The sequence below is a fragment of the Zalophus californianus genome, chromosome 3 (genome assembly GCF_009762305.2).
Source record: "Zalophus californianus isolate mZalCal1 chromosome 3, mZalCal1.pri.v2, whole genome shotgun sequence".
Taxonomy (NCBI): Eukaryota; Metazoa; Chordata; class Mammalia; order Carnivora; family Otariidae; genus Zalophus; species Zalophus californianus.
The window spans coordinates 137,218,098-137,241,763 of NC_045597.1; the positions used below are offsets into that span (position 1 = coordinate 137,218,098).

Consider the following 23,666-nt stretch of genomic DNA (forward strand, 5'->3'; position numbering starts at 1 on the left):
CGGATTTGCTTTGACATTATTTTCTAAGTCTATATAAAAGGACCTTGGTTAGAAGTCAATCAAACATTTTTTTACAAAGGGGAGAAGGAATAAAAGTGAATCTCCTATTCATACAACACATTTAACGTTATGTTGAACTGCCTCTGTGATTCTATCCATATTAAATCAAAATAAATGTAACAATAAATTATGATAGTCAGTGAAAACAAATCAAAACAGCACTAAAATTATCATGGAGCATATACTAAAAAAAGCATAATAAAAGAATCTATAAGACAATGAATAAATCTGAAAGTTCTGACATTATTTTTATATTCCGTAACACTACTTGGGACTACATATATTTCAAAATATTTTTCAATAGTAACTACCATATTACAATATATTTACATTTAAAAGCAAGCCATTACAGTTCACAGTTTCTATTGTCCTCTGGGAATAAATTAGTCATTCCTTCTCATCATAATCAGTATACATCAATATTTAAAGTACATATCACATTTTTAAAGAAGATTGAATATATAACACCGCAAAAATAAACACCACTTCTATGAATTCAAATAAAAAAGCATGAATTATTACACATTGAGTTTAGCTCTTTGAGCCCAACTGTGTATCTATGAAGAGCATAATGATGTCATATTGCTTTTATTGCTGAAAATGTAATCCGAGCAAAGCAAAGGAGGAAAGAACCACCCGCAACCCAAACAAACTTAGCGAATACAAAATGAAAAGCAACATCAATTTCACTGCAGACAAACCCAGTCACACAGATTAAGCAAGCACAATACTGGTGCGTCTTATCTCTGACCACAGGAGGAGGGTAGACAGATTCTACAGGATGAAGAAATTCAGACTATGTAATAGGCAGAATCAATTGTTACCTGCCTCAATCAATGCCGCTCCACTTTCACTGTTCAGCAGCTCACAAATAATTAAAGTTATCCTGGACAAAAACCTCATCTGTAATGACTAGCTAACCGCCACCATGACAAACTTCAAAGTCAGTGATATCAATCTGAATTCAATAGTGTGGAACTGGATATAGCTGATGAATAAGTATGAATCTTACCCTGATGGTCCATGCACGTACTTCATCTGGGCCTGCAGTGAAAAAGTATTCTAGTTGGAGTGCTGCAAACCCAGCCTTAATGATCTTTGGCAAAGCGCTGAAATAAAATGAAACAAATTCACCCAACATATAAGTTGATTGTGCCAGAGATCAGTATAGAGCTAAAATTATTCAGTTCAAGCAGAAATGTTAAAGATATTAGTAAATGACCATTCATCTTTCATAACACACTTGAAGAGGCCTGAAAGCATATAACTGTTTCTAAAAAAATCCCTTCTAAAATTGGTTTTAATTGTATTAGTCTGAATATATCATTTTAAATTGTTTACTATTAAAAAAAAAGAAAAATTTGATCTACCCATTCTACGACTATTTTCCTCCAATATTAATTATTTCCAGGACATAGGTCATAAAAGCGAAATTATTTGATTGAAATCTAATGTTTAAACAATATATTAGTGTTACTCAGAAAAAATTAAGGCAACTGATTCACCCTTTCCCCTCCCCCACTGAACATGACGAAAGAGTTTTGGCGATCATTCCCTCTCAAAAATATACATAACTAATACCTATGTTATAATTAAAACACTGTACAGAGATGACAGATGACAGTTAAAAACTTAATTTAAAATAAATCTTTTCACTCTGTCTCATGGTAAAGAAAGGAGAAGATTCCCTCTTTATAATGGTAATTACTCTGTCATTTATTATTCTATCAGCGCAAGCAATTAAATTACTGCAAGGAAATAGTTGATAATAAAGTGTAGGGAAAATGAATGCTAATTAACCTTTGTGTCATGTTCGCTTCCAGATACTTCTGTCTCTCCTCAGCGCTCAATTCTTGCAACTTGAGTTCCAAGGCCCCACTAAAAGGAATGACCAAGGCACCTGGGTCATACTTGTCCACCCACTCTTTAATTTTTATCAACCTGTAGACAAAAAAGGGCACAACATTATCTTGTAGTGCATGCATGACTGTACCACATTCATTATTATCAAGTAGCACATACATATTCATAAGAATTGCACGGTTTTATGATGCCATCTTTTTGTGTATAGCTTTCCAAGGTCAAGGCATTAACAGGCAGCAATTTCTTCAGGTATGTGCCATAAGATTTTACTGTAATCTAGTTTTACTTTAGCACATTATCTATACGAACCATTATACAAATATTATAAAACTTTTTTAAAGTTACACTACATTTGTTCAGCATTAACACCTGTGTCCTTGAAAACCTCAATTTTATGATTTATTATTTTCTTTACTTTACAAAGTAAATTTTTAAGAAGCAAAAACATTAAGTTCTGTTTGTATAGGAACCATGCCTAAGAAGTGCCAGCTAATTTTGAAGAGTTTTTGCCAAATAAATCATTTGTTCCACCCAGACATTTATATGCCTAGGTCAGTTCCCTCTTGGACTAACAAGAGCTTACAGTTGTACCTGGCTTTGAGGGAGATTTTTTTTTATTATTATTATGTTATGTTAATCACCATACATTACATCATTAGTATTAGTTTTTGATGTAGTGTTCCATGATTCATTGTTTTCATACAACACCCAGTGCTCCACGCAGAACGTGCCCTCTTTAATACCCATCACCAGGCTAACCCATCCCCCGACCCCCCCCTCCCCTCCAGAACCCCCAGTTTGTTTCTCAGAGTCCATCGTCTCTCATGGTTCGTCTCCCCCTCCGATTCCCCCCCCTTCATTCTTCCCCTCCTGCTATCTTCTTCTTCTTCTTTTTTTTTTTTTTTTGAACATATAATGTATTATTTGTTTCAGAGGTACAGGTCTGTGATTCAACAGTCTTGCACAATTCACAGCGCTCACCATAGCACATACCCTCCCCAATGTCTGTCACCCAGCCACCCCACCCCTTCCCACCCCCACCACTCCAGCAACCCTCCGTTTATTTCCTGAGATTAAGAATTTGAGGGAGATTTTTGTTATCAAAACAAACACATCCAGAAATGCACATTTACAAACCTAGTTGATTGTATCTACACTGTTCTTACTTTCGCAGGAGCACAAATAAGAGAACTGCAGAGGAAATAAATTCCTTTTATCACAAAGGGTTTGGAAAGCCCAATCAGTTAGGGAATAGATACCAGGTTGTTACCAGAAAAGATGTTATTGAGTGATTTTTTTTTTTTTTCCCTTCCAGATCATGGGTTATTTTGGCAAAGCAGTAGTTAGAACATAAATGAAATAAGTGTAGTGACTACATTAACCAGGTTCTGATTCTACTACTACTTTGCTAGCTCTTTATTTCTGGGCAGGTTATCAAACCCTTCTAAATCTCAGTTTCCTCACCCATAAAAGTGAAGATAATTGTAGTACACATTATATTGTAATGAACCTGGAAAAGCCTGGCATACAGGAAACAGCATTACTATTATGATTATTACTGTTAATAATAACAGTAGTCACTATTGCTAATTTTCATTCTCAGATAATTATAGATTATATGCCTATAATTCTTTTTTTTTTAAAGATTTTATTTATTTATTTGAAAAAGAGAAAGAACAAGGCGGGGGGTGGGTAGGGGCAGATGGAGAGGGAGCCCCCATGCGGGGTTCCATCCCAGGACCCAGGGATTATGACCTAAGCCGAAGGCAGACACTTAACTGACTGAGCCACCCAGGCACCGCCCCTATGCCTATGATTCTGGAATAGGGTTTAGTGTGTAAGTGAATATAGATTTCACAGAAACTTATGTTAAAAATATGAATGCATACCATAGTCTTATATAATTCTACGAGCCTCCCACATTTATACCAAGGTTTTAATAGCTATTATGGCAAAAAACTGGCAGGAATTCTTTAAATAATCAATGTAAATGTCACAATAGGGGAAAAGAAACACAAAAACTAAACCACAAATTCATCAAAGAAAATGGCAGGGGATTCAGTTATTATAAAATTAAGAATATGGCTTACCAAGTAGGGTTTAGGATGGGATAAGGGAATGAAAAAGTCACATAATAGTTTGTACATGTTTGTTATATAAGGCTAACCTAGAATTTACTTATTTAATGTTATCAGTAGTTTTTGATCTTCATAATATTTTTTTTTCCTTTGGTCACATGTTGAAAGAATGGACCAATTCCTAAGATTTATTTTGGAATAAAGTATGTGTCCTTTAAAATAGGAAATCCAAACCAGATATTTTCTTATTCAAAATTATAAAGGACAGGTTAAGGAAAATGGGAAAATCTGTTTTTATTTTTGCTATTTTTTTAAAGATTTTATTTTTTAAGTAATCTCTACACACAACATGGGGCTCGAACTCACAACCCTGAGATCAAGAGTTGCACACTCCACAGACTGAGCCAGCCAGGCACCCCAAAAAAGGGAAAATTAAACTGATAATTCTGCCTATAACATTATGAGATTCTAAGTTACTTCACAGACTTACACTGTTCAAACAAAACGATACGGTTTACTAACATACATTTATTATGTAAGTCAGAATCAAGTATATACACACGCGCGCGCGCGCGCACACACACACGCGCACCCACACACACACACATATATATATAAAGATCTATACCAAATACAGATTCATTGAAAATGAAATAAAACAAGCCGAGGTAAAAGGATAATATAAAAATATCATAGCACATTTTGTTTCATAAATATGGTCAACATAACTAATAAAACCAGAACTGTTATGAAACAACAAGATAAGAAATAATTACTTTGGCTAAAACATCAATTCAGAATAACAATAGTTCTACCCTGTCATTTTAACAGCCTTTCCTGCAGAGTCCTCAGAGGGATTATTTGCATTCCTCAGGTGTTCTATTGTACAATTCAGATGAATAAAGACTTACAAATCATTCCTCTACCGCCAATGTGAGACTTTGATCTGGTGAATACACCATTGTACCTTAACTATAATTGGCAAAAAACCTGACAGTGTAGAGCATCACAAGCTTAATAACAAAGGAGAATATCTCAAAGTGTTGACAGATGATCTTCATAATGCAGAAGCAGAGCTGGTACATTTTAGCAATAAATGAGCACTGAGGTCTAAAGGTCTCTAAAGTGACTGACATCAGACCTGCTATAGCCTCACTAAAAGAAAAAGGTACGAGAGCACTCTCCGTAAAGTGAGTTAGGCTCTTTGCCTGCAAGCTTCACTTTTGTGACTTTCACTGTCATAGAAAACACAGGGAAGATGAAAAGTGAGTTAGGTTCTTTGGCTGTCTGCTTTACTTTTGTTACTTCTACTATCAAACAAAAGTGAGAAATGTCCCAAAGTGATTTTTAATTACATATTTGAAATAAACCTTGGGTAATGAAAAAACAGCACTCAATTTCGAGATTACAGACTGAAATACATATAATAATATCTATTAGGTCTGATGGTTACAAAAGTGTGATAATGAGGCCAAGATCACAAGTTTGAACCCCATTGGGACCAGTTACCTTTTTGCAGAAAAATGTCTATTCTATTGCTACAAACCATACCCCAAACTATAGTTAGTCATCTAAAAATGTGTGCTACCGGCACATGAGGAATATGGAAAATCAAAGTTGAGCTCAGTACCACTACTAGAAAAACAATTTCAAGTACAGTCTGTCAAAGTGACTCAATAATAATCTCCATATACAAATGTTAGCAAATGTCTAAAGAAAACTATCCAGTTGTTAGAGGCAAAATAATAAAATGATAATGATGATATTGTCATAGAATATCAAATATATGAGGGGAGACAAAACAGTAAAGATGGTACACTTCCAAAGAGTTAAACTGTAAAGACTTTGATAATATTCATTTTGCAAATTTATATAAACAGATTACTGCAAGGGGACCCATCTTTCTCTTGATAAGGAGCCAGAGCCAAGTTCATTTCCCTAAAGTCTATGAGTGACAAACAGGAAGAGGAATTGCCACTAGTCGTATTTTCTCTCTGGTAATGATTCCATAAGCAAGGGGACAAAGCAGGGACAATCAGTTTTAAGACGAAAAGGATGACACTTTGAGATACACTGGCAGGTTGTGAGGTTAGATTGTTTGGCAGAATGAGATCTTTAATATTAAATTACTATTAGATTTCTAAAAGATCATGTCTCAAATTTACCTTTGCTCTTATAATCTGACCTTCTTAGCAAGTCTTGAAATTCCAGATTCCATAATTTGATAGGTTCATTTACACTGTTTGTATTTCTTTTCCCAGATACTAATTTCTTTTTTTTAAAGCATGTCCACATATTTCTCCCTCATCCCAAGATTTATTTATTTATTTGAGGGGGTGGGGAGGAGCAGAGAGAGAAGGAGAGAATCTCAAGCATAACACAGGGCTCAATCCCATGACCCTGAGATCATGACCTGAGCCAAAATCAAGAGTTGGATGCTTAACTGAATGGCCACCCAGGTGCCCCTAATTTTATTTCTAAAAATTATATTAGTTTCTCCTTCAAATCTACCTGCTCTTTTTAAGTAATATTTTACTCATTTAATGAATTCTTAGTCCCTTTCCATATTTTATTTTATTTATTTTGAAAGATTTTGTTTTTTATTTATTTGACAGAGAGAGACACAGCAAGAGACGGAACACAAGCAGGGGGGAGTGGGAGAGGGAGAAGCAGGCTTCCCACCGAGCAGGGAGCCCAATGCGGGGCTCGATCCTAGGACCCTGGGAACATGACCTGAGCTGAGGGCAGACGCTTAACAACTGAGCCACCCAGGCGCTCCATGAATTCTTAGTCCCTTTCCATATTTTAAACAGATTAATTTAAAAGTTCTTTCTGGGATGCCCTAATTACTTCCTGTTTCCTGGGTAAAACTCTGCCTCTCACCATTAATCATCTGCTAGCAGCCTCTCACAACAGTTGGTTCCTGTATATGTGCTGTGCTGCTTTGGGGTGTGTGGTCATTTGGCAGCAGCAATCAAGCTCCAAGTGGTCCCCTGTGTTTAGAGATGGTCTGCGGGATAGTTTTGTGCTTGTTCTTCCAGGGAAAGACCTATGGAGAGTCGTGGGGTCTGGATCATTTAAAAGCTTAGTGCTTCTGCACTAGGTTATTGGTAATGCAAATTAAGCCCCCCTACTTCTTATAGTGCCGTCCTAGTCTCGAATTCCTGACAGTACAGGTTCTTCCTTTGTCCAGATGGCTGGGAATGGGAGGTTTTCTAGTATCTGATCATGGGAAGGATAGCTTTTTCTAGGCTTTATGAGTGAGCCTCATTCCAGCACCTGCAGTCTAGGGCCTATGCCTTGACTCCTATTCCTATGCCTGCCAAGGCCTCTAGGCCATATATTAGCTGGGTTTTTTCCCTGAGGGCCATACTCTATTGATTTCACTCTCTACTCTCACTGAGTTTCCTCTTTGTTTTTGGCACCTAGAAAATCCCTTACTTGCTTTTAAGTCCTTCTGTGTGTTCTAAAAACACCACACCATCATCAAGACCATCCTTTTCTGGTTATTTTCTCTGGTGTTTCTATATATTAGGAATAAGAATGGAGCTTCCTGTACTGGCTAAGTCCATCATTTAAACTGAAAGCTCTCCATACTGGATTTAAATCTTCCATTCTATTGTGTTCTAATACAACAGCTTTCAAACTTTTTTTGAACATTACCCACAGGAAGAAATTGATTTTATTCTTGATTCAAACATATGGTGCACGGACATATTGTTTTTATACACATAATCAAACTGACATAGGTGTCACAAAACAATACTTACCTTTATAGTAGGAAATAGGACAATCCCAATGGTGCTATTTGATATTCTACATAAAACTAAATTCTTACAACTTAAAATAAGCTCCTGAGATAGTTTTCTCTAATATATTTTAAGGGGCACCTGGCTGGTTCAGTCGGAAGGTGTATGACTCTTGATTTTGGGGGTCATGAGTTGGAGCCCCATGTGGGGTGTAGTGATTACTTAAATAAATACAACTTCAAAAAAAAAAACCTTCATACTTTAATAAGAACTTTAATTTTTTTCTACACTTCACGTCCATCTAGCCACTCAACTACCTCCTAGCTACTAAATTCTGATTATATTTTCTAAAAATCCTTAAAAATGGCTCAACCCAGCACTAAAACCAAGTTATATTACCACTTATAGTATCTTTGCTGAACATTAAAACTCTCTCAAGTCTGTTCATTCTAGTTTGTAATATCAAACTGTATTTAAAATCTTTAAAACTGTTACATATGATAATATTAGATTCTTATATACAACCTACGTAATTTTTTGTTTGAATCTAGGTCTTTTAAAAAATTCAACAGTAAGATCTTGCCTGTGACTGAATGTAACTGCTGGCAAGAACCATATGTCAATATTCATAAAATGATGCAACTTACACAAAGGAGGATCTAGGGTTAGTTCACTTAATTTAACATCATTCAGTCAACGTTATTAAGGACTCGGCCTTTACTAAGTTAGTTCCTCTCATGTTGTTCATGGTATGGATGTTCCATAAATCCAGGAGGCACTGAAAAACACTGAGGTCATTTCCAGTCTCTTCCCTTGCAGGTTTACTCTCATGTCTATTAGAATTGCCCACAGTGCCAAAGAATGACTTTAAAATATCACATTTCTTTTTTCCATTTCCAAACATTATCACTGCAAATTAATGTCAATTTATAGTGTTCTAAAAGAGAAAGAAATAAGGCTACAGAAGATAAGATTATCCTCTTATGGATGACATAAACATTAATTAATCCAGTTCTTTCACAAATGACAATAAATAACACTAGAATTATTAGTACTAAAATTAATACAAAACAATGTACAAACTGAAATATATCCTATAAACAATATTCATTCAAGGCCAAAAAATGAACTCTAGAAAATCCAAAATTCCCAACTCTTCAGAATTCTTTGAATAAAGTTATTAGAATGGAGCTATTAAGGAAGTTAGTGGCCGGGGGGGGGGCCCCCCAGGGGGGCAGAAGGAGGGAGAAAGAAGAAATACCAAAAAAAAGTAAACTCTAGTCTAACTGCTTAGTGTCTAAATATCTAATCCCTATTCCAAAAGAGATCCCCATCTCTTTAATGTACATAATAGACTTCAAATTTCCCTGTTCTTGTCTGATTTCATGGGACTGTATAGGATAAAGAATATAACTGTTCCTCAAAGTGTGGTCACATCACTCGGCTGTCTATCAGAAATGTAGAACCTAAGAATCTGCATTTTCAAGATCCCCAGGCATTTCACAGGCATGTCAAACTTGCAGAAGCACTGAACTAAAGGACTTTGAAAATGATGGCACATTAACTGAAAGGATGAAAATGTCTGAGATAACTCTGCAGACCGACTGATAACTGAGCACGTGTTGACCACCTATCCCACTGATATGAGGGGAGTGAGAATAATAAAAAAGTTCCTGTTTACATCTTCTAGGTTGGAAACCAGAGGAGAAAAGAATTTCAGGAAGTGTAAGGAAAATGTTTGCTGTAAATCCCCTGCAATGTCAAAGAAGTTTCAGATTCACAGTAAAAATAATTAGTTTAGACAGTATTACTATATGGTCAACAGTTTCTTACTTTATAAGACATAATTACACCTCTTTTATTCTAATAAGCTTCAATACCTGGAAAAACATCTGTAGTAAGTTAGCTTTGGAGTCTAGATTCAAATTATAAGAAGTGACTCCTACAGAGAGAACTTTGTGAAATTTAAATTCTTATCAAGTAAATGGGGCATTTTTTTTTTTAAAGATTTTGTTTATTTATTTGACAGAGAGAGACACAGTGAGAGAGGGAACACAAGCAGGGGGAGTGGGAGAGGGAGAAGCAGGCTTCCCGTGGAGCAGGGAGCCCGATGCGGGGCTTGATCCCAGGACCCTGGGATCATGACCCGAGCTGAAGGCAGATGCTTAACGACTGAGCCACCCAGGCGCCCCAAGTAAATGGAGTATTATGCTACAAATTATTCCTATAAGGACCCCACAGAACCACTGTCTGAAAAACTCCATTCATTTTGCAGTCACTACAATAAAATGGCATTTGTATACATCAAACCACATGTGTGTCTGTGTGTGTGTGCATGTGTGTGTATAAAAGGAAATAAAACCTAGAGAAATGGGCATTCCTTTTGCAGCAAATAAATGAAAATCAGGTTCAGACAGTACTTCAGGGATTAACAAGATTTCTGACTCTAGCAGTAATTGGAAGGTTATGAGGAAACTGAACCGATAGGTGTTATGACAAGCAGACAAACTTAAAGCAAATTAGAACAATTGGGATATACTTATCCTAACACTTTTGGCTCACTCTGACTCTGGGATTTCTTAAATTCTTAATGTGCTTATTAAAAAAAGGATAATATATGCAATTAATCTCTATGTGATGAGCATGTAACAACTGTATGGGAATATCTTCTATGTTCAGCAAAAAGGCTCTGTTTTAAAAAAAAATCTTTCAATGAATAAAAAGGAGAAAACAGCAGGATGAATCCCAATTAATCTGAGTAAATCATAATAATCCCATTCTCTAGCTGGCAACTGGTTAGAGAATGGGCATGTAAACCAGTTCTGGTCAATGGGGCATGAGGGGAAGCCTCCTAGCAGTTTTAGAAAAAGATTCTGAATGGTTCCTTTGGCTCTTAAACAGAGAAAAGAAGGGAGTCTCTACTGGACACTATGTCTGGATATTACCCCTGGAACTCCAGCAGCCATTTTGTGGCCAAAAGAATGGAAGTGGGGAAAGATGAGAAAAACCCTTCTTCTTGATCACAACCTTGAATTAAACAGGAACACTGAGGGGTGCCTGGATGGCTCAGTCAGTTAAGCATCTGACTCAGGTCATGATCTCCAGGTCGTGAGTTTGAGCCCCACATTAGGCTCTGCGCTCAGAGGGGAGTCTGCTTGAGATTCTTTCCCACTCCCTCTGCCTCTGCCCTTCCCCTCTGGCACACTCTCTCTCAAACAAACAAACAAACAAACAAATAAATAAATAAAATCTTAAAAAACAAAGAACAAAAAACAAAACCAGGAACACTGAATTAAACAACCCTAGAGACATATACTTTGGCTCTTACTATTATGTATTAGGATGGCCTTTGTTATTTATAGCTGAAAGCACCCTGATAATGACTGCATTTTGGGGTTATCTTCATTTAAGTATATGAGTGCAGTTCCTCTTAACTGGTCAAACTCTAATTTATTATTTAAGAAACCAGGTCCTGCAGAGCCTTCCCTGAGCTGCCACATGGACAGATGCTATTACCACACTCTACCCTATATTATAAATTGTCTATTTTTCTTATCTCCTCCCACTATAATAAAAACTTCTTGAGATCAGGGACTTGTCTTTCTCTCTTTTTTTTAAAAGATTTTATTTATTTATTTATTTATTTATTTATTTGACAGAGAGAGACAGCAAGAGAGGGAACACAAGCAGGGGGAGTGGGAGAGGGAGAAGCAGGCTTTCTGCTGAGCAGGGAGCCTGATGTGGGGCTTGATCCCAGGACCCTGGGATCATGACCTGAGCTGAAGGCAGACGCTTAACAACTGAGCCACCCAGGTGCCCCAGGGCTTGTCTTTCTTTGTTCCCGGATATATTCACAGAACTCTCCTAGCATAGCACTGACACAGATGCTCAAACATTTTCTGAATGGATGGTAAGATGGAAAGAGCTTTAGGCTAAGAACTGTCTAAGTGACGACAGGCAGCTACTTAAGGTCTCTTAGCTTTAATTTACTCATCTGCAAACTGATGAGTAGTTTTCCCCATGTTCTGGGTTCCCTAACGGAGCCCCCGAGGTGCTAAGAGAGGAAAGGGTGGAAAGAGATGAAGGAACATGGAAGCTGTGGACCCTTCAATTTGTATTTCAACCACAGCTGCATCATGATCTCTTATATGTTGAATTTCTGCATCAACCAGATTTCATCAGAAGAAAGTTCTGTTGTTTTTAACAACTCTAAAGTTCAGTAAGTAGATGATCCTTTTCAGATGGCACACTACCATTTTATGGCATATACCAAAAACTGAACAAGTGCTAAAATCTTTCTGCTTAAATGCTACTGTTCACCATCTTTTTTTCTTAAAAAAATGGAAAGAGCACGCATGTGTGGGGGGACAGCAGAGGGTGAGGGACAAGCGGACTCTGCTGAGAGAGGAGCCTGACATGGGGCTTGATCCCACAATCCTGAAATCATCACCTGAGTGGAAATCAGGAGTCAGAGGCTAAACCAGCTGAGCCACCCAGATGCCCCCTACTGTTCACCATCTTCAAAAGAAAAAAATACCTCTTCCCATTTTCTGGCACTCTCTATTCCCTCACATAGACTCTTCATAGCACTTATGTTCTTAATATGGTCTTCCACCCAGGATTGATGAACCTACTTACCCAGTTATTAGGGCAAGGAACTTTTTATTTATTTATTTATTTATTATTATTATTATTTTTTTTTAGGGCAAGGAACTTTTTAAATATTTTGTTCACTGTAGTATTCCCAGCACCACTTATAACAGCGCCTGGCATAAGCAGATGCTCATTAGATGCTGGGTGGATCAATGAATAGAAATGAATTAAGCTGAAAGTTAACTTAAAGATTAGGTAAATAAACATTCTGAAGTATATACGATTCTTTCAGACCCTAGTTACCTGTCTCTTCTACCAGAGTCAACCTTTAGAAATTAGTAAACTATAGCTGACTTGACCATTGGAAGTATGCATGTTAATTAGCAAGAATGGCAAAGTGAAGAATCATACTAACAGAACGTGGGGGAAACATACCTAATTCAGGTAGGGCTATACAAAATTCACAATATAGTGTGGTTATTTTCATTCCCATGTTAAATCTGTGGCCTCAACTGCTATAATTCAAGTCTAAACCATCAAGGTTTATTGTGAATGTACCAAAAGCACCTCAAACTTTAAGATGTCCCCTGAATCTCATGCTTCTTACTCCTTCAAGGCTACTAAGTTATGATTTGTGTTCACACTGAGTGGTCCCAAGCAGGGTACATTTTTAATACTACAGAGCAATTTTGTCAAAATACAGTTTCTGGACCACCTGTGAATCCAGGACTCTACAAGAAAACCTAGATTTGTGATCTCTGCAAATGGGATTTGCACCTAACCCTTACAATACTTTGCACTCTGATGTCTGATAGCCACTGTTTTTGAATCTTGTTCTTTCTCTCTCTTTTTTTGTGCATTTCTACATTCTAGCTTTAAACATTACACATAGAAATATCCTATGATTACAGTTGTCATGAGGTATGAAACCAGTATTTGTAGCTTGAGACTGTGAAACTCTTTTAGCTGCAAAAAAACTTCCCAACTATTTTACGATCCTATAGATAAAAGATTACTTCTGGCCATTTGGCTCTGAGATAAACTATCTTTCATTTCACTTTTGTACAAAGAAGACACCAGGTTGATGCAATCTATAATCAAAACATACATTCATACGGAGAGCCACAAATCTTGGCTTAACTATCACAGATATAAATTTTTAAGAATGTGGATGGTATCAGAAATGAGACTTCCGTATCTAGACTACTTATGAAGATGAAGAAAGTCAAACAACAACCTTTAATATCTTGGGAGAGATGGAGGAGAAGATGCTTGGAAGAAGACTGTGTATACATGGGGGTAGGAGGGCGAGAGAGAACATGAATTGCAACACATATGTCATAGTGGTAGTGTGCCAAAGAAACACAGTACCATCAACATGATGAAAACTTTACTGTCAAGTCTTTTTGAGACTGGCCTATTGTAAATGATAAAAATTAACCTGAGATAGGAACAGATTTAATAAAAGAAGTGTACTTGTACAAGAAAATTACAAAGCATCACTGACATAAATTAAAGACTGAAGTAAGTGGAAAGGCATTCGTACTTGAAGGACCGAATGTTGTTAAGATGGCAATATTCTTGGGGTGCCTGGGTGGCTCAGTCGGTTAAGCACCTGCCTCCGGCTCAGGGCATGATCTCAGGGTCCTGGGATCGAGTCCCACATTGGGTTCTCTGCTCAGAGCAGGGCGTCTGCTCCTCTCTCTGCCCTCTTCCCCTCCCCCCTGCTTGTGCTCGCTTGCTCTCTCTCTCTCTCAAATAAAATATATATTTTTTAAAGATGGCAATAGGGGCACCTGGGTGGCTCAGTCGTTAAGCGTCTGCCTTCTGCTCAGCTCATGATCCCAGGGTCCTGGGATTGAGCCCCGCATCGGGCTCCCTGTTCGGCAGGAAGGCTGCTTCTCCCTCTCCCACTCCCCCTGCTTGTGTTCCTGCTCTCGCTCTCTCTCTCTGTCAAATAAACAAATAAAATCTTAAAAAAAAAAATAAAGATGGCAATATTCTCCAAATTGGTCCACAAATTCAATGCATTCTATTAAAATTCCAGCTGCCTTTTGTGCAGAAAGTGACAAGCCCATCCTAAAATTCATATGAAAAATGAAAGCCAAAACAGAATAGCCAAAATAATATTGAAAAAAAAACCCTCCCAAATTGGAGGATTCACCATTCCTTATTTCAGAACTTACTATAAAACTGTGTGTCAAGTAATCAATACTATGTGGCACTGGCATAAGGCTAGACCTATAGACCAATGGAATAGAATTGAGAGCTCAGAAATAAGCCCCTACACCTATAACAATTGATTAAAAAAAATTTAATTGAGGCAAAAAACCCACAAAATTTACCATCTTAACCATTTTTAAATGTATAGTTCAGTAGTGTTAACTATATTCACACTATTGTGTAATGATCTCCAGACCTTTTTCATTTTGCAAACTAGTATTTTATACCCACTGAACACCTCTCTTTCTCCCCCAACTCCAGTCCCTCACAACCATCATTCTCCTTTCTGTTTCTATGATTTGCCTATCTTAGACACCTCTTGTAAGTAAAATCACAGTTTTTGTCTTATGTGATTAGCTTGTTTCATTTAGCATAATGTGCTCAGTATTTATCCATGTTGCAGCATATGTCAAAATGTTTATTCAAGTCCTTTGCCCACTTTTAAATTGGGTTATTTGAGGTTTCTGATGTTGAGTTTGTTAGAGTCAATTAATTTTTTTAAGATATATTTATTTTAGAGAGAGAGAGTGGGGGGAAGGGGCAGAGGGAGAGAATCTTTAAGCAGACTCCCCGCTGAGATGTGGGGCTCAATCCCATGACCCATGAGATCAAGACCTGAGCCAAAACAAAGAGCCAGATGCTTAACCGACTGAGTCACCCAGGCATTCCTAGTCAATTTCTGACAAGGGTATCAAAACAGTTCAGTGGATTTCCTTCTTTTTAAAGGCTTAATAATATTCCATTGTGTATATATATACCACATTTTTTTATCCATTAATTCACTGATGAACATCTGGGTTGTTTCTACCTCTTGACTATTGTGAACAATGAGGTGATAAACATGGATATGTAAATATCTCTCCAAGATTCTACTTTCAATTCTTTGGGATATATACCAAGAAGTGGGACTGCTGGATTATACAGTAACTTTATTTTTAATTTTTAAAGGAATCTCCATACTGGTTTTCACTCCCACTAACACTGCACCAAGGTTACAATTTCTGCATATCCTTCCCAACATGTTTTCTTTTTTCTTTTATAGTGCCCATCTTAATGGGTGTGAGATGATTGATACCTCATTGTAATTTTGATTTGCATTTCTTTTTTTTTTTTTAAAGATTTTATTTGAGAGCAAGTGAATGAGAGGGAAAGCACGAATTGGGGAGGAGGGGCAGAGGGAGAGAGAGAAGCAGACTCCCAGCTGAGCAAGGAGCCCAACGTGGGGCTCGATCCCAGGACCCTCAGATCTGACCTGAGTTGAAGGCAGGTGCTTCAGCTACTGAGCCACCCAGGCGCCCCTTGATTTGCATTTCTATAATGATTAGTGATATTGGCATATTTTCATGTACTTTTTGGCTATTTATATATGTTCTTTGGAGAAATGCTTATTCAAATCCTTTGCCCATTTTAACTGCGTTATTTGTTTTTTGTTGTTGTTGACTTTGTGTTATAGTCAGTTGATTTTTGACAAGGGTACCAAAACAAGTCAATGGGTAAAGAATAGTCAAAAAATGGTGCTTAGACAAGTGGGCATCCACAAACAAAAATAAAAATGAGCCAAAGACCTAAATGTAAGAGTTGGAACTATAAAACTCTTAGAAGAAAATATGTGGAAATCTTCATGACCTTGGATTAGGCAATAGCTTCTCAGATAGGACATGTAAAACACAGACAACCAAAGAAAAAATAAATTAGACTTTATCAGAATTAAAGTTTTGTGCACCAAAAGACACTATCAAGAAAGTGAAATAACAATCCACAAAACAGAAAAAAATAGTGGAACTCATTTATTTGCTAAGGGCCTAGTAGCCAGGATATATATTTTAAAACTCAATAATAATTATAACTTACAACTCAGTAACAAAAGGACAGAAATCCAATTTAAAATGGGCAACAGATTTGAACAGACATTTCTCCCAGAAAGATATACAAATGGCCAAAAAGCATATGAAAAGATGCTCAATATCACTAATTACTGAGAAATGCAAATCAAAACCATGAGCTATCATTCCATAACCACTATGATGCTTATAATTGAAAAGACAGACAAGAGGGTTGCCTGGCTGGCCCAGTCGGAAGAGCATGTGACTGTTACTCTCAGGGTCATGAGTTTGAGCCCACATGGGATGTAGAGATTACTTAAATAAGTAAAACTTAAAAAAAAAAAGTTAAAAAAAAGATGGACAGTAGTAAGTTATATATCCATATAATGAAATGTAAGTCAGATATAAAAAGAAATGAAGTACTGATATATGCTACAACATGGATGAACCTTAAAACATACGAAGTAAAAGCCACCATACACAAAGGGCCACATATTCTATAATTCACTTTATTTGAAATATCCTCAATGGACAAATCCAGATAGACATAAAACAGATCAGTGGTTGTCAGGGGTTAGGTAGAGAAGGCAAGGGGGAATGACTATTAATAGGCTCAGGGTTTCTTTTTGGGGTGATGAAATGTTCTGGAATTAGTGGTGATGGTGGCACAACATTGTAAATATACTAAAACCCACTGAATTGTATATTTTAAAAAGGAGAATTTTGTGTATGCTAATTATCTAAAAAATTTTTTAAAAACACAAAGCTAAACTGAGATTTTAAAGATAAAAAACAAAAATGCTAATATTCTGCACATTAGGATCCTATAATGTTTGACCTTCCTGCAGAGAGATCAGAAATCAATAGAAAAAGCAGAAATTTTGGAGTAAGGTAGATATCAACTCAAATTTCAGCTTACTTGCACACTAGCTATAAGATCCTGGAAAAGCCATTCAAGCTTCCTGAACCTCAGTTTAATCACCTGTAACACAAATACTACTACTTATCCTCACAGGTTGATGTCAGTATTAAAGTGCCTAGAACATTAGAGACCTTCAAACTTTAGTTTCCAACCTTGCTGTCTCTTATCAGTAAGTGGGGTCATTCTCAATAGTTACCATAGAGTTAAAAATACTATTAGATTACTGGTGAATAAAGAATGAGAGTTCTTTTTAAAAATCAGGTCTGTTATTTCTAGGAAGAAATCTTGCCTCACCAACCCTTTACAGAAAGGGAGATAACTGGAAGGGAAAGAATTCAAGCACAATGATTGCAAAAAATATATATTAAGTAACTATGTGTACTAATAAGCATTATGCTAGATCTGGGGTGCAACTTTGAAAAAGGAGGTAGGGGGGTAAGGGAAAAACAGGCAAACACATAAATACAAAAGAGCATAATAAGTGTTATGATAGGGGAAGTAATGTGCCACAGGAAAAATGGGGAGGGGGTGCACAATCTCAATAAAGGAAGATTTTGGCCTCATTAAAACTAGAAATTTCAGAAAAACAGAAACCAATACATTTAATTGTCTTTTCAATTATAACATTTTTTTCAGGTTAATTTAGTTATAACAGGAGAAACAGAAAAGGAAAGGGGTTTTTATTAATGACAGAGCTGGAATTTGGTGGGGCTATAAGAAAGTAAGAAACCCCCAAGGGAAAAATAAATATGGGTGGATATGTCAGAATCCATTTGCACAGACCGCCTTTCCTAATGGATCCTTCTCCTGAAGTTCTTAATTCAGCCTCTGGAGGGTGCTTCCATATTCTAACAAAAGAGACCGTTCCCTCATGATTCTGTTTATCTAAATCCTGTTTACCATGTAGGATACATGTAAATTTCATAAAGGAACAGACACAGAAGGATACAAACCCAAGGCAAATAGTCCATGTAAAAAAGGTAAAGTCCCTGTTTCTGTATATATGGAGCAAAGGGATTTGGGGGCAGAGGAGAAACAAGAACAACTCTGGAAGAGAAGATCTCTTAAGCAAACTTCAATCATGGCAAGTAAGTTCTTATTAACATACATTTTCAGAGGTGCTAAATAGAAGCATGTTAAATGAGAAATGAAGTGACTTTTCCCTATCAGTAGTATGCCAACTGGCTTAATAGAATATTTTTACACAAGAAAAGGAGAATCACATCTACCAAAACTTGTAGTTGGCTTCATAGCTTATACTTTGTCCTAATAAGTAATAAGCCAGAGTCCATTATTTTACTGACAAGACATTGTGTGCAAAATGAATTTCTGTAAATAAAAAAAGTTAATTTATTTCAATGAGAGGAATCCCATAATTAAAGGATTCCCAGGGGCAATCCCTTGGCTAAGAGAGGCAGTACAGAATATGGTTACAGAGCACTGGGGCCAGACAGAGGAGGAATCCCTAGCCACGTCATGGAACCTTTCTAACGTCTCAGTTTTCTAACCTAGAAATGGAGATAGTAATAGCATCTACTTCAGAAGGTTGGTGTGAAGATTAAACGAGAAAGTGCACATAAAATGCTCAACATGGTATCGAACACAAGGTAAGTACTCAACATATATTAAGCTATTATTATTATTTATAAAGTTAAAAATGACAACTTGTTGGGGTGCCTGGGTGGCTTAGTTGGTTAAGCGTCTGCCTTGGGCTCAGGTCATGATCCCAGGGTCCTGGGATAGAGTCCCACATTGGGCTCCCTGCTCTTCGGGGAACCTGCCTCTCCCTCTCCCTCTGCCATTCCCCCTGCTTGTGCTCTCTCTCTCTCTGTCAAATAAATAAAATCTTTAAAAAAGAAAATGACAACTTGTATCTTTTTTAAATACCTCAATGTTCAGACCACAATTTCTCAAAACAGATTTGTGTTAGATTTACCTGTCAGACTATTTTCTGATAAGGCAGGTTTAAGGGCTAACCACATCAAAATTTATTTATTTATTTATTTTAAAAGTCTTTTTCTTTTCTTTTTTTTTAAGATTTTATTTATTTGACAGAGAGAGAGAGAGAGCTAGAGAGGGAACACAAGCAGGGGGAGGGGGAGCGGGAGTGGGAGAGGGAGAAGCAGGCTCCTGGCTGAGCAGGGAGCCCGAGGTGGGGCTTGATCCCAGGACCCTGGGATCATGACCTGAGCCGAAGGCAGATGCTTAACAACTGAGCCACCCAGGCACCCCTCAAAATTTATTTAAAGGCATTTCTTTTCTTTCTTTCCCTCCTTATATTGTCCTGTATGCTGTATAAAAAATGACGTTTGCTACTAATTAAAATCATTGCTGAGTGATACTCTTACAGTTTCTAAGGGGCAAAAAATTATTTAGGGCTGCAAATACATACAAGATACAGATTTGAGGTAAAGCAGTAGGAAGCATATTTGACCTTGCTATGATTTCTGAACCAATATTACTCAGAGCAGCTTCTCACTTCCTGTTCCCTGGCCATTTTGGGAGAGACAAAATTGATTAAACATTTATTCCTTTGCTCCTATTCCTGGTTTAAAGGTTTCTCTCTCCCACCCCGACTCATACTGCCTGCTACATATGTCTACTGTTTTAAATAAATTCCCAAAAGTAATTTTATTAATAACATTACAATAAAATGCACATTCTTCAGTGGTTTCTCTTACTTTAAGATTTCTGCTCTTAGAATACATCAAAATAATAATTATAAATGAGAATCTAAATGCTATGCAACTGACTTAAGCCCACTTTTCATTTTGTTTCCAGGGGAGATAAATCTTTTAATAGTCTAACGGTCATTAAAAATACCCTATCTTTAGAGGCGCCTGGGTGGCTCAGTCGGTTGGGCGTCCGACTCTTATTTCAGTGCAGGTCATGATCTCAGGGCCACAGGATTAAGCACTGCGTTGGGCTCTGTGCTCGGTAGGGAGTCTGCTTGAGACTTTCCTTCTATCTCTGTCTCTGCCCCTTCCCCTGCTCACATAGTCTCTCAAATAAATAAATCTTTAAAAAGAAATCCTATCTTTATCTTTACACTCTAGTCAAAAGAATAAAAAAATATACCACTTCTTGTCTATCAAATTAGTAAAGATTAAAACAACAGTAACACTCAGTGTTCGCTGAGGCTAAGGAAATGTACTTTCTTGAACAGCTACAAGGATGTCCACTGTACTTTATTAATTTAAATTTTTTTTAAAAAGAGGTCAAATAACATCAATAGAAAACACCAGGGATCTGGATAAAATATAATATATTGATATAATAGCATGGTATATGATAATTATAAGTACTATAAAATAGGTGGAAAAACATTCATGGCTCATTAAGACTATCCACTCACAGAAGTATTTATCAAATATCGACTATGTGCTAGCTAAGTAGTGGGTTGGTAGTAATGAAGAAGACAAACATTGTCCTTGTCTTCACAGAGCTTACCAAGTCAGCCTTACCAGGTTGATCTAAGTATTTTTTATGTATACTGATACACACCAGATAGGAAACAAGGAACCACTGATAGTTTTATTTAAAAATTTATTTTTTATTCAGGTATAATTAACAAAGAATAAAATGCACAGATCTTAAAATGTTCAGTCTGATGAATTTTGAAAACTTTATATCCACATGTAACCACCATCCCAACAAAGATAAACTAATTTTTATTTCCCCAGAAAAGTTCCCTTAATGACCCTTTCCAGTTGATCCCACTCCTCACCATGTTGCTCTGTGTATTTTATTGGTGAGGTGTATGACTTCCATAGTACAAATATGTCACAATTTAATTATCCATTCTCCTACTGACAGACATGTAAGTTGCTTCCAGTTTTAGGCTATTATCAATAAGGCTGTTACTATTTTGGGTAACAAAACATTTATAACATATAAGCATATATTTTCATTTCTTTTAGGTAAATACTAGAAGTTGGAATTACAGGATCACAGGGTAGATGTATGCTTAGCTTATGTGAAACTGCCAATTTTCCAAAGTGGTTGTACCATTTTATCTTCTCACCAGTAAGACATGACAATTCTTGTTCTACTTCTTTGTCCACATTTGGTGGTTTTTTTAAATTGCCTTTCCCTGATGACTTAAAGATGCTAAGTACCTACATTCATGTTTATCCATGTATCTTCTTTTGTAAAGTGTATGTTTGAGTCTTTTTTCCATTTTTTAAAACTGGGTAATTGGTTATAGCATTTATTTGTAGAAATTTTAAGGACATAAGTCCTTCGTCAGATGTCTGTGTAGTAAATATATTTCTTTAGTCTGTGGCTAATCTATTCACTTTCTTAGTAATTTTTTTTGATGAAGAGAAGTTATTCATTATGATGAAGTCCAATTTTTTCTTTTATTGTTAGCGTTTTCTGCATCTCATCTAAGAGATCTTTGTCTATCCCAAGTTGTGAAGATACTCTCCTATGTTTCATTGAAGGATCATGGAATGAGTAAATGGCACAGTGATCTGTTTAAAGCAAATCAGAATGCCTTGCAGATGAAAAGAAGCTACAGTGTCAAAGCTGATAAGCTAGGAGGCTGTCACCTAACTCAAAAATGAGGTGGTGAGGTTTTAGTCCTGGTTGATAAGCAGTATAACTGAAGAGAAAAGGATGAATAAGGGCCAGATTGGGAAGGAAAAAACTGGAACCTATGATTAACTGAATATGGTATGTGAAAGAAGATATATTAAAATGATCTGAAGAACTTAAGATCAGAGGGTGCTAGTACTACTAACAAAGAGGAAAGTTTAAAAGTGGATTCCATTTGGATGTATTACAGGAAAAAAATAAGGAGTTTAGTTTTATACATATTAAGCTTAATAATGATAATGGAATAAGCCAAGCGGAGACTGCTTGTTGACAGTCAAGAATAATGAAACTTGACAAGGGCTAAGCGGAGAAACTAAGGCTGCCAATTTGCAAATCGTTAGCAGAGAGCAGCACTTCTCAACACACCGTCCATGTACCAGCAGCATCAGCATCACCTGCGAACTTGCTGAACATGACAATTCTGAGCCCCACAGACTCAGAAACTCTGGTAGTGGGGCCAGCAGTGTGTGTGTGTGTGTGTGTGTGTGTGTGTGTGTGTGTGTGTGTGTGTGTGTGTGTGTGTGTGTGTGTGTGTGTGTGTGTGTGTGTGTGTGTGTGTGTGTGTGTGTGTGTGTGTGTGTGTGTGTGTGTGTGTTTAAGATTTTATTTATTTGAGAAAGTGAGTGAGAGAGCACAAGCCAGGCCAGCAATATGTGTGTGTGTGTGTGTGTGTGTGTGTGTGTTTAAGATTTTATTTATTTGAGAGAGAAAGTGAGTGAGAGAGCACAAGCCAGGCCAGCAATATGTGTGTATGTGTGTGTGTGTGTGTGTGTGTGTGTGTGTTTAAGATTTTATTTATTTGAGAGAGAAAGTGAGTGAGAGAGCACAAGCCAGGCCAGCAATGTGTGTGTGTGTGTGTGTGTGTGTGTGTGTGTGTGTGTGTTTAAGATTTTATTTATTTGAGAGAGAAAGTGAGTGAGAGAGCACAAGCCAGGGCGGGGCAACAGGGAGAGGGAGAGGGAGAAGCAAACTCCCTGCTGAGCAGGAGCCCGATGCGGGGCTCGATCCCAGGACCCTGGGATCATGACGTGAGCCAAAGGCAGAGGCTTAATGGACTGAGCCACCCAGGCGCCCCAGCAATCTGTTTTTAATAAACCCTGCAGATGATTCTGCTGCATGCTAAAGTTTGAGAATCACTAGCATATAGGTTAGAGTCAAAGGTATAAGCACAGAGGGAAAGTGAAAAAAGTTAAAAGTCACTCAATTACTAATCCCTAGGGAAGAGAAGAGCCATGGCAGGCACAGAGAAAATCAGTAGAGAGATTCAAAGTGAAAGGCTAATATACCTGTTACCCAAAAGCCAAGCAGAAGAGAATGTCATGAAGTTTCTAAAGACAATTTATTCTGGTAGGGTCAGAGACTAAAAGAGAGAGACAGGTACACACATACTTTCATATATTATAGACACCCCTCCAACACCATGAGGGTCATATTGCATTGAAGAAAAATATTATTCAGGATATATTTTCCATATTAGTTTTCCTTTAAATAAGAGAAATCTGCAAATGAAGTAACACAAAAATACTACCATAAAATTACATTTATTTTTATTTTATTCATTCATTCATTTACTTATTATTATTTTAATTTAAATTCAATTAATTAACATATGATGTATTATTTGTTTCAGGGGTACAGCTCTGTGATTCATCTGTGCTCACCACAACACATACCCTTCTCAATGTCCATTACCCAGTCACCCCATCTCCCCACCCTCCTCCACTCCAGCCACCCTCAGTTTGTTTCTTAAGATTAA

At 37.0% G+C, this 23,666-nt stretch overlaps 1 protein-coding gene across 2 annotated transcripts in view; it reads right to left on the reverse strand.

Annotated features, from left to right (window-relative positions):
- Nucleotides 1-23,666, reverse strand: part of OLA1 (Obg like ATPase 1) — a 196,620-nt gene that overhangs the window by 4,929 nt on the left and 168,025 nt on the right. For both annotated transcript variants that reach the window (XM_027590745.2, XM_027590746.1), the window contains 2 exons: nucleotides 1,861-2,001; nucleotides 1,073-1,169 (listed from right to left, as the gene is read on the reverse strand). In XM_027590745.2, coding sequence (XP_027446546.1) covers nucleotides 1,073-1,169; nucleotides 1,861-2,001 — 238 coding nt within the window. The remainder of the gene's footprint in view (nucleotides 1-1,072; nucleotides 1,170-1,860; nucleotides 2,002-23,666) is intronic.